This window comes from Rutilus rutilus (assembly GCF_951802725.1).
Source record: "Rutilus rutilus genome assembly, chromosome: 2".
NCBI classification, from domain to species: Eukaryota; Metazoa; Chordata; class Actinopteri; order Cypriniformes; family Leuciscidae; genus Rutilus; species Rutilus rutilus.
This window is the reverse complement of record NC_140210.1, coordinates 53,710,941-53,723,060: the sequence shown is the minus strand read 5'-3', so window position 1 is coordinate 53,723,060 and position 12,120 is coordinate 53,710,941. Positions and strand designations below refer to the sequence as shown.

The 12,120-nt window shown below is 47.8% G+C and overlaps 1 protein-coding gene across 1 annotated transcript in view; it reads right to left on the bottom strand.

The window, feature by feature from the left end:
• The window catches only part of LOC311279710 (uncharacterized protein), a 54,984-nt gene extending 44,593 nt beyond the window's left edge, over positions 1-10,391 (bottom strand). Inside the window, exons 1-3 of the mRNA XM_084391389.1 lie at positions 10,262-10,391; positions 9,725-10,042; positions 9,302-9,628 (exon numbers count right to left, since the gene is read on the bottom strand). Coding sequence (XP_084247515.1) covers positions 9,302-9,628; positions 9,725-9,977 — 580 coding nt within the window. The 5' untranslated portion in view covers positions 9,978-10,042; positions 10,262-10,391. The remainder of the gene's footprint in view (positions 1-9,301; positions 9,629-9,724; positions 10,043-10,261) is intronic.
• Between the last annotated feature and the right edge of the window lie 1,729 nt (positions 10,392-12,120).

Genomic DNA, 12,120 nt, shown 5'->3' with positions numbered 1-12,120 from the left:
TTCGTGTAAGGCACTTTAGATATCTCAATAATCAAACCAAATAGAGCTTTTGTAGCTTAAATCAACATTCTCAGGGACTTCAGGTTAGGATAACAATGAGACAGATTCAACTCAAAAGATTACGGAGTTTAATAAAACAAACTAAGGATACATAGACTACTTAAATCACACAGGAGTAAATATGCATATCAAAACGAACAATACAAAATAATTAATATACGAAATATTGGAGAGAGAGAGAGAGAGAGAGAGAGAGAAAGAGAGAGAGAGAGAGAAAGGGAGCGAGAGTGTGAGAGCGAGTGGGAGAGAGAGAGGGTGTGTGAGAGAGAGAAAGAGAGAGATTGTGAGAGAGAGAAAGAGAGAGATTTTCTCAGAGCAAAACAGTTCAAACAGTTACTTCAAATTGAGACCCAAAGGCTTTTAGGAATTTCTAGACAACCTTAAAACAGCATTTCTTTTCAGATTGCGAAATTAAGACTTGTAATGTTACTTGCTTTGATCTGGCCCCTTTCGTGCAGCTGGTTTGAAAAGGATGCGTTTGCCACGTGTCTTCTGTTCGGTTTCTTCTGGGCTGAGGTAGATGATGCGAATAACTCAGTTGCAGCACGTACTAAAGATGATTAGTCTTAAAGTCGTTTCGTTCATGGATACACTGAATGAAGGACAAACTCAAACTGAGGTAGATAAAAGAAAAAGACTTAGAATAAAAACGAAATTAGAAAACAAACGAAGAGAAACGAAAAGCTCCGGTTGGAGCTTTGTAGTGGAGGGGGTGGATCTCTCTCTGGTGAACTGCCCAGAACAGAGCGTGGTTCCGTGTTTTGAAGGAGCTAAGCTACGCCTTTCTCACGCGCATGACCCAATCATCTGGGAGGGCGCGTGGCGGCAAACTTCCTTTGTTCGCAAAGTACATGCCCTCTGGGACGATGTTCGGAGGAGATTTAATCTGTTCCTAATACACTTATAAACTGATATAAACGACAGAATGCACAATTTTGTACTTTGTGTTAGGGATTCAACACCGTCAGAATCTCTTGAATAAAACAATACCACGAACGGTAATTCTGCGAGTTAGTAACTGTCACGGTTCATGAATTCACTGTCTCTCTCTCGTCTAACGTGCTGTTGTGTGTGTGTGTGTGTGTCTGTGGGCGTGGTCACTGATATCAGTAGCGCCAGCTGGTTTCAATTGTATGTCCCTTTATAAGCTCAGTAACTGGTGTCTCATGTTGTCAGATCGTTGTGGTTTCCCGGTGTGTTTCCCGTGCCTGTTCCTGTGTTTCCCTGTGCCGTTTGGATCTTCCTGTCTTCGTTGAGTCTTCCTGGATTACCTGCACTCTTCACTTGATCATCAACCACTTCACGAGGGATCACTTCAGGATTACAGCACCAGCACCAGTTGCCCACCGAGGTCCCTGCGTCACCACTCCACCTGCGTTTGTGTCCGCCCACCTGTCCCGCTGTCTGGCGTCCATCTGTGTGCTGAGTTTTCTGACCATCTGTGTGTTTTCAATAAAGAGCGCTGTTGCATATACATCCTGTCTGTCATCCGTTACAGAACGATCTGACCATCTATGGATGTAGCAGGCGCCACGAGTTGGGACGAGTTTGCGACTCGAAGCATCGCGAGAATGGACACCCAGGAAGAGAGCATCGCCAACACAGGTCGGGCGGTGCAAGCGCTTGTGACGCAGGTGTCCGAGCTCACCCAACAACTCCAACAGCTAAGAGTTCCCACTGCGCCGCCCACACTGCCCGTTCAGACCAATCCACCAGAGCCGCCCCAGCAGCGCGAACCGAGACTTCCGATACCGGAGGGATATTCAGGTGAACCGGAGTTTTGCAGAGCATTTTTGACCCGATTTTCTATGCACTTTTCATTACAGCCGCTGACGTTCAGTCAAGAACAGTCGAAGGTGGCATTCGTGCTGACGCTGTTATCTGGCAAGGCGGCTCTCTGGGGAACGGCAGTGTGGGAGAATCAAGATCCATGCTGCGCCTCGTTCCAGGCACTCTCCGAGGAGATGAGGAGGGTCTTCGATCGTGCGGTGGCGGGTAGGGAGGCAGCCAGACTACTCGCCGATCTCCACCAAGGTAACGGCTCGGTGTCGGAATATTCCATCCGGTTCCGCACCCTGGCTGCAGAGTGCCGATGGAACGAGGAGGCGCAGTGGGATCGTTTCCTGCATGGGTTGGCTGACCGTGTCCAGAGGGAGATTTACATGCTGGACCTTCCACGCAGTCTGAATGGACTTATTGAGTTGGCGCTGCGAGTGGATGCTCGGCTGAGCAGAATGGGTCGCTTCCAACAGAACCTTCCGTTTCGCGGGATGGAGAACCCGCGCTCTGAGAACCTGGACACGGTCAGCCCCGTTTGTAATCCCGAGCCCATGCAGGTGGGTAGAGCTCGGCTTTCCCGGGAGGAGAGAGAACGGCGGAGGTCCCAAGGACTGTGTCTATACTGCGGGAGGGCGGGTCACTTCATCCACTCGTGCCCGTTAAAAGATCAAGCCCGGTAGTAACAATGAGGCTACTATCGGGTGGGATCTCCGCCGAGAAGACCTCATCATCACCATCATCAGCTACTCTCCTTCCGGTAAGACTAAGGTGGGCAACCCACACGCACGACACCAAGGGTTTACTGGATTCGGGGGCAGAAGGTAATTTTATGGACTCAGAACTGGCTCATCATCTTCACATCCCGGTTTCCCCTCTTCCGTACAAAATCTCTGTCAAGGCTCTCAATGGACAACAACTTCCTGACATTTCACACTCCACTGAACCTATCACTCTCATCACTTCTGGCAACCACACAGAGACAATATCATTCCTCCTTATGGACTCACCTCTCGCACCCATCGTACTCGGACATCCCTGGCTCACTTTACATAATCCCAGAATCGATTGGGGTCACAATTCTGTTTCTATGTGGAGTAATACGTGTCATGAGTCATGTCTTGTGTCTGCGTGTACGTCTGTACCTGTGTCTGTATTCCAGGAGGAGGCGGTGAATTTGTCTAACGTGCCCGGGGAGTACCAGGACCTGAGAGAAGTGTTCAGTAAGTCTCGTGCTGCTTCTCTCCCTCCACATCGTCCCTATGACTGTGCCATAGACTTAGTGCCAGGTGAGTCTCCGCCTAAAGGCAAGTTATATTCACTTTCTGTTCCAGAAAGGGAGGCTATGGAGAAATATATTTCTGATTCTCTAGCATCCAAATTCATTAGACCTTCCTCATCTCCAGCGGGGGCGGGGTTCTTTTTTGTGGGGAAGAAGGATGGATCTCTGCGACCGTGCATTGATTACCGAGGGTTGAACAACATCACGGTAAAGAATACTTATCCTTTGCCGCTGATGTCTTCAGCCTTCGAGCGGTTACAGGGAGCATCCATCTTCACAAAATTGGATTTACGTAACGCTTATCATTTGGTTCGCATAAGGAAGGGCGATGAATGGAAGACCGCGTTCAATACCCCCAGGGGGCACTTTGAATACTTGGTCATGCCCTTCGGGCTGTCCAACTCCCCAGCGGTCTTCCAGGCACTCGTCAATGACCTGCTGAGAGATATGGTTGACCAGTTCATATATGTCTACCTGGATGACATATTGATTTTTTCATCTTCTCTCCAGGAACACGTTCAGCACGTCAGACGAGTGCTTCAGAGGTTGCTAGAGAATGGGCTTTTTGTCAAGGCGGAGAAATGCGTTTTTCATGCACAGTCTGTTCCTTTTCTAGGGTACATCGTCTCGTCTGAGGGAATGCGTATGGATCCTGACAAGGTTAAGGCTGTGATAGATTGGCCAAGTCCAGATTCCCGTAAGGCCCTACAGAGGTTTCTGGGGTTTGCCTATTTTTATCGGCGTTTTATTCGCAACTTCAGCCAACTAGCCGCACCTCTGACCGCCTTGACCTCCCCCAGAACGACGTTCAGGTGGTCCGATACAGCGGAGGCTGTATTCGCCAAACTTAAGAGCCGCTTCGTTTCGGCTCCCATCCTTGTTGCCCCTGATCCATCACGTCAGTTCGTGGTGGAGGTCGACGCGTCAGAGGTGGGGGTAGGAGCAGTTCTTTCCCAACGTTCTTCCACAGACGACAAGATGCATCCTTGCGCGTTTTTGTCTCATCGTTTATCACCTGCAGAACGTAACTATGACATTGGTAACAGAGAATTGTTGGCAGTCAAGTTAGCGCTGGAGGAGTGGCGTCACTGGTTAGAAGGGTCAGGGGTACCTTTTATCGTTTGGACCGATCATAAGAACCTAGAATATATCAGAACCGCCAAAAGACTCAACTCTAGGCAGGCTCGGTGGGCACTTTTTTTCGGACGTTTTGACTTTACTCTCTCGTACCGCCCGGGTTCCAAGAACATCAAACCCGATTCATTATCTCGTATTTTTGACCAATCCGAACGCCCGTCTACTCCCGAGTGTATTTTACCCGAGACATTAGTGGTCTCCACTCTCAGATGGGAGGTCGAATCGAAGGTTATGAAAGCCTTAGAAGGGGTAACGCCTCCGCCCGATTGCCCATCGAATCGTTTGTTTGTGCCAGAGGGGTGTCGGTCCGACGTCATTCAGTGGGGTCACTGTTCCAGTATAGCATGTCATCCAGGAGTAAATCGCACCAGTTTTTTGGTGAAGCAACGATTCTGGTGGCCATTAATGGCTCGCGACATCCGCAGTTTTGTTTTGGCTTGCTCGGTTTGTGCCACTGGCAAGACCTCCAATCGACCCCCGGATGGGTTACTCCAACCGCTGTCTGTCCCTTCGAGACCCTGGTCCCACATTGCGCTAGATTTTATTACCGCCCTCCCGCCCTCCCAGGGCAAGACGGTCGTTTTGACTGTCGTGGACCGGTTCTCGAAGGCGGCTCATTTTATTCCCTTGCCCAAATTACCCTCAGCCAAGGAGACAGCGGTAACTGTCGTAGATCACGTCTTTCGCTTACATGGCCTCCCGATGGACGTGGTTTCCGACAGGGGACCCCAATTTGTGTCCAAATTTTGGCAAGAATTTTGTAAGTTACTGGGGGCGACTGTCAGTCTCTCTTCGGGGTTTCATCCCCAAAGCAATGGTCAAACGGAGAGAGCCAACCAAGATCTGGAGAGAGTGTTGCGATGTTTGGTTTCCAAGAATCCTTCCTCCTGGAGCCAACAACTCTCTATGGTGGAGTACGCCCACAATTCATTACCAGTGTCATCCACGGGCCTTACTCCGTTTGAATGTAGTGTAGGTTACCAGCCACCAGTTTTTGCTAGTACGGAATCCGTAGTCGCGGTCCCCTCCGCTCACGCCTTCATCCAGAGGTGTCGCCACACTTGGACTAGAGCCCGTGAGACTCTTCTCCAAGTGGGGGCGCGCACCAACGCTAAGGCCGATCGCCACCGGTCGAAGCCTCCCGTATACGTCGTTGGTCAAAAAGTGTGGCTTTCAACCAAGAACATTCCTCTCCGCTCCGTTTCTAATAAACTTGCTCCCAAATTCATCGGCCCGTTTCCTGTCACCAAGATCATTAGTCCGGTGGCAGTCCGACTCAAACTTCCTCCTGCGTACAGGAGAATTCATCCCGCCTTTCATGTGTCAAAGATTAAACCTGTGTTTTGGGCACGCATTAATCCGCCAGTCCCGGTTCCCCCCCCGCCGCGTCTCGTAGATGGGGAACCAACTTATTCGGTTAACCGTATTCTGGACTCGAGAAGGAGGGGACGCGGATTTCAGTACCTGGTGGACTGGGAAGGTTACGGTCCGGAGGAGAGAAGTTGGGTTCCTGCTAGAGACATTCTGGATCACTCCCTTATCGATGATTACAATCGACAGGTAAGTCCGTCGGGGAACGCCAGGAGGCGTTCCTAGGGGAGGGGGTACTGTCACGGTTCATGAATTCACTGTCTCTCTCTCGTCTAACGTGCTGTTGTGTGTGTGTGTGTGTGTCTGTGGGCGTGGTCACTGATCATCAGTGATCAGTAGCGCCAGCTGGTTTCAATTGTATGTCCCTTTATAAGCTCAGTAACTGGTGTCTCATGTTGTCAGATCGTTATGGTTTCCCGGTGTGTTTCCCGTGCCTGTTCCTGTGTTTCCCTGTGCCGTTTGGATCTTCCTGTCTTCGTTGAGTCTTCCTGGATTACCTGCACTCTTCACTTGATCATCAACCACTTCACGAGGGATCACTTCAGGATTACAGCACCAGCACCAGTTGCCCACCGAGGTCCCTGCGTCACCACTCCACCTGCGTTTGTGTCCGCCCACCTGTCCCGCTGTCTGGCGTCCATCTGTGTGCTGAGTTTTCTGACCATCTGTGTGTTTTCAATAAAGAGCGCTGTTGCATATACATCCTGTCTGTCATCCGTTACAGAAACAAGAAGATATATGATTTTTCATCATTGACTCATATCACGTTTGATTATATTCCACACAGCTCACAGACCAGTGCTCCTCGGCCACCTGGAAAGCCTGGGTCTCACGGTCAACTGGACCAAGAGCTCATTACTGCCCAGTCAGTCAGCCTCCTTTCTAGGTTTAGAACTGGACTCTGTGGCAATGACGGCCCGGCTGTCGACACAGCGCGCACGCCGTGTTCAGCGCCTGGCCGCGTCTTTCCAGAAGGGCAGCACCGCACCCCCCTGAAAATGTTTCAGAGGATGCTGGGATGTATGGCTTCAGCTGCAGCAGTGCTTCAGCTGGGTCTACTGCGTATGTGCCCGCTGCAACGCTGGTTGATCGCTCGAGTGCCTCACCGAGCCTGGGTGTCCGGCGGCATCCGAATCAGAGTGACTCAGAGCGGCGTTTCAGCACTGAAACTCTGGTTAGCGGCCGACTGGTACCAGCGGGGAGTGACAATGGGAGCCATCTCGCACCGCAAAGTTATCTCGACGGACGCCTCCAACTCAGGTTGGGGCGCACTTTTTGAGGGCAGACCGGTCTTTGGCCTTTGGCCAGACCGGGAGAAATGTCTCCATATAAACTGTTTGGAGATGATAGCGGTCGAGAACGCGCTCAAACGTTTCCTCCCACACATACGGGGCCACCATGTTCTAGTCCGTTCAGACAATATGTCCATGGTATCCTACGAGAACCACCAGGGCGGTGTCAGATCCAGGACCCTCTGCAATCTGAAAGAACGCCTTCTCGTGTGGTCCCAGCACTCACTGCGCTCGCTGAGAGCCGCACATGTGCTGGGCTACAAGAATGTTGGCCCAGACAGACTGTCCAGAGACAACATTCCCCCCGGGAGAATGGTCTCTGCACCCTCAGACAGTCCAGTCGCTATGGCGCTTTTTCGGCAAAGCGGAAGTCAACCTTTTTGTGTCGAAAGACAACGCTCATTGCCCGAGATTCATCTCGAAGAGCGAGGACACGCTGGCCCAAACCTGGCCCAGCTGCCCGCTGTACGCTTTCCCTCCGATCTCACTGTTACCACAGGTAATCAAAGAGATCAGAGGAATGCGCCACTCAGTGCTTCTCATAGCCCCGCGATGGGAGAACCAGACCTGGTTCCCAGAGCTGGTGAGGCTGTCGCACGTAGCCCCATGGCCGATCCCGGTGAGGAGAGATCTTCTCTCCCAGGCCGGTGGATCGATCTGGCATCCCCATCCAGAGCGCCGGTCTCTGCATGCGTGGATAATCAACAAATACCCGTTGCTTTGCCAAAAGGGGTCGTGAACACGATCACGCAGTCTAGAGCTCCTTCTACGAGAAGACTCTACGCGTCTAATTTCACTGGTACCTGTGACTAAGTGATCAATAAAGCTACTACTACTACTACTACTACTACTACTACTCAAACCAAGACACGGTTACGTCCCCAAGGCGATTGGCGCAGATCATCTCCCTGTCGGCTCTGCCAGCATCCGATAGCGGGGACAGTGATAACCTCCTATGCCCCGTCAGGGCGCTGAGAGTATACATCACGCGTTCCGCCGCTTTCAGGCGTTCTGAGCAGCTCTTTATTTCGTTTGGCGGGCGCACCAAGGGTCTCGCCGCCTCGAAACAGAGCCTATCCAGATGGATAGTGGACACTATTGCAACAGCTTACGCGTCCAAACACCTGCAGTTCCCTATAGGCATCAGGGCCCATTCCACAAGAAGCACGGCTTCATCGTAGGCTTGGTCCAGCGGGATTTCCATCCACGACATTTGTATGGCGGCAGGCTGGGCCTCCCCCTCCACGTTCGTGAGGTTTTATAACCTGGAAGTTCCCGCCTTGCAGGCTAAACTTTTATCATTATAAGTGATATGTACGTTCTGCCCAGTTGTTATGTGCAGACTACTCTCATGTACTACTAGCTCTTCTGGTTGAGCTGCACTGTGGAATGAGATTCTCCATACATAGACCGGCGGAGCCGCTCTGTGTCCCCCTATCTTATGCTTGTGCATTGTGTTGGCCCGCGCTGCTGGCCGCCTATTCACCTTACGGCTGTGTAAAAGGGGTGATGCTCTCTATACATAGACCGGCGGTGCCGCTCTATTTTCTCCCTATAAGGTGCTTATGTACTTGTATGGCCTGCGCTGCTGGCCGTCTTTTCCATGTGTTGTACACAGACCGGCAGAGCCGCTCTGTGTCCCCATGAAGTGCTTACGACATGTGCTGGCTTGCGTTGCTGGCCGCCTGTTCCCGCATGTTAGGCTCCCCGGGTTTCCCCGGGACTCATGCTCGGATGCTCGGCGCGCACGGCGTTGACAAGGGGTTCCCGTAGCGTAAGCAACTTACGCAATACGAGAGAACCTCTCGTAAGAGAACGTACTCGGTTACCTAATGTAAACTCGGTTCTCTCTAGAAGGGGGAACGAGTATTTTGAACCTGCCGTGTTCGCGCCACGAGCTTATTCGCTTCATCCATAAAAACCAGAGATCAGCCTATTGAGCACGTCCTTATATACGCTAAGCCACACCCATTCTGGCGGGCTGTGACGCGTAGAGCAACTTACCCAATACTCGTTCCCTCTTCTAGAGAGAACCGAGGTTACATTAGGTAACCGAGTACGTTTCACACTGAATAATACAGTGTCAGCAGAGTGACTGATGAGCACTGTTAAAGTGCAGTAAAAGTGTGGTAAAAGGACAGCAGTGTAGTTTCTCATTGTTCAGAACAGCATCATTGTTTTACACAAAGCTGCACTTTTACCTTCATAAACTAAAAACATATAAACTGTAGTTTGTTTTTATACTTCCTCTTTTTAACTGTTTGTGGTTTTGCTTTGTTGAACAGAAAGAACATCCAAATTAAAAATAATCCTGTGGTTAAACCTGCTTGAACAGAATCAGCTGCAAACATGACACATGACACACAGTGATCTGCATCTGTACCTGTAACATTGATCAGGACTCGTGTGATGAAGATCTTGTGTCCTTGATCAGACTGAACTCCACACCAGTATTCTGAATCTTCTTCAGTCACATGACTGATGCTTCCCGTCAGGAGCTGCTGTTCTCTGTCATCATACAGCCGGATCTTTCCCTCATCCCTCCATCTTCTGCTCTCCTTCACAGACGTCTCTTTAGCACAGAGATCAGCTCCAGATCTCCAGCACAGAAACTTCACATCATGAATGTGGGATTGTGGGTATTTGCAGCTGATGTTCACAGATCCTCCTGCAGAAGCTGATAGACTGATGCTCTTCACACAACAATCCTCTGTTTAAGATCCAGATAAAGTGCAGCAATGTTACAATCACCAGATATATTCATGGATTCTGTCAAATAATGCATAAATGACTGAAAGCAGCTCACCCTTCTTAATGTCCAGATTAAACTCAGAGAAGAAACTGTAATCTTCAGAAACTTTGACTATAATCTTATATTTTCCAGAGTCATTCTCATTCAGATCTCTGATAAACAGAAGTAAGAGTCCTGCAGATCTGTCATCATGAACGGAGAATCGTCTGTCAGGTTTCCATTCTGCTCTTCTGTTAGTGTTTATTACAGTAAAACACTGATCTGCTGCAGTTTTACAGACGCTTTTTAAATTATTTCTGTGTTTCATCCCATATTTGTAGTTTATAATGACGTTTCCTCCTGAATATCCTCTCACTGTCCTGATTTGTTGACCTGCTAAACACAGTAGTATTTATTTTTATTCAATGATAAACACAAACTTTAGCGAGACATACACACACACACACTAGGGGACAAAAAAGTCAGTGTATTTGCCCTAGTAACTGATTATCTGGCATCTTTTATGGGTTAAATCCAAACCACAGTATTTATATCAGTATCAGTATCGTGATGTTGGAGATCATCATGAGTTTGAGGGTCTCAGTTACTCACCTGTTAAAACCTTCAGATTCACTTCAGTGTATAAATCGTTTCCAACTCTTTCAGTTGCACAGTAGTACGTCCCAGAATCCTCTTCTCTCAGATCTCTGATGGTCACAGTGAAGACTGCTGATCTTCTGTCGTCATACAGAGAGAATCTTCTAGACCGAACCCATTTATCTTTAATATCAGTCTTGATTTGGTCTGTGCAATCTGACCACTGTCCTTTACAAAAATACTTTATATAATCTGAATATCCTTCATCATATTTGCATTTGATTGTGACTCCTCCTCCTGAATATCTTGTCACACTCATGGAGCTCACGACACCTACAACTAACCAGCATTAAAACACTTTAATTTACACAGAAATTAACTTTCCTCAACAGTCAATAGAAAAACTTGAACTGAAGTAAAAGACTAAAAAGATTGAATCTGTGCTGTTTGAATCTGAATCTATTGAATTCTTACCAGGAATCATCATCAGAGTGAAAGTCCAGATGATCTTCATTCTTCTCTCTTATTAAATGATCTTCTCTGTTGTTAGTAGATTCAGTTCTTCTGAAGCTCTCGATGTGTGTTCAGAAGAGTTTTGAGTGTTTCTTTCCTGGTTACATGTTTAACATGAAGAGCTGAACGTGACAGAGACGCCCACTTCCCCTGAGAGAGAGAGAGAGAGAGAGAGAGAGAGAGAGAGAGAGATTAAAGTTTCCTTTAATTCCTAATTTAACATTCTAAAAACATCAACATTATTACATCAATCTTACACACACTTTGTATTATTAAAAAGATAAAACCATCTCTCCATCATCACCAACTTCACAAAGTACATTTGCAACAGACCACTTTTCAACAAAACACTGTAAATTATTTGTCAACTTGTGATAAGCATATTCAATTCTACGGCGAGCGGCTAATAATCCTAAAAACACTCCACCCACTTCTTTTGACCCTTCTTTATGAATCATGTTGTTTCCTTGAAAGCCATATGGAAAGTTTAGCCACTCCAAATACATAATTCATCAAAACATGTTTTTGCTTTTTCCTTACAGAATATTTTGGTCCAAAAATAAACAAAGAAAAAGGAAAAACATTCACCCCAAATCAAGCACCACTGTTCTAATAAATGAAACAACTCTCCTAAACCTACAACATCCACAAAACAAATGAAACAAAGTTTCATTTTGTGTACAGAATGGACATCCCACCCCTTGACTGGGATCTAAATGTGCTACATGTTTGTTGGTGGCTATAGCCCCATGTATTATTCTTCATTGGAGATCTCCTGTCCGTTTATCAATTGGTAACTTATACAAAGATCTCCAACAGCCTTTCACGGACTGATCTGGGCCAAAAAAATCCAACCACCTTGATGATTTAATTTCCTCCAAAGATCTCAGATGGAGTATTTTCAAACACAGAATATACATTTTTTTTCTTGCCCAGCTCTTCAAATGAACCCAGCTGTACATTTGAAAATGAAAGAAAATTATTCTCTATGCCAAGCCCATCTTCCACTGCTAGAGAAACATCAAGGTTTGGAAAAACATATTCACACCTATCCTCCCATTGAAAGAGCGCATCACTGTCACTGGCAAAATCTTTCAGTGACTGTGGCAGTGACTCACAAACCTCATCCACTATTTTTTTAATCAATCTCTCAGATCGTATATTGGCCACACAGCAAAATCCCCAGTGTTAAATTAACACTCCTCAGTGTTTATATGTGTCCACACTACAGGGTGTTAAAATTAACACTGAAGCAGTGTTGAAGTTAATGAGATAATTAAGTGATTAATTAAGTGATGATTGGCCATTAGTGGTGACACCTGATGTTAATAAGCAGAATCATTGACGGAAAGAGAAAAAAC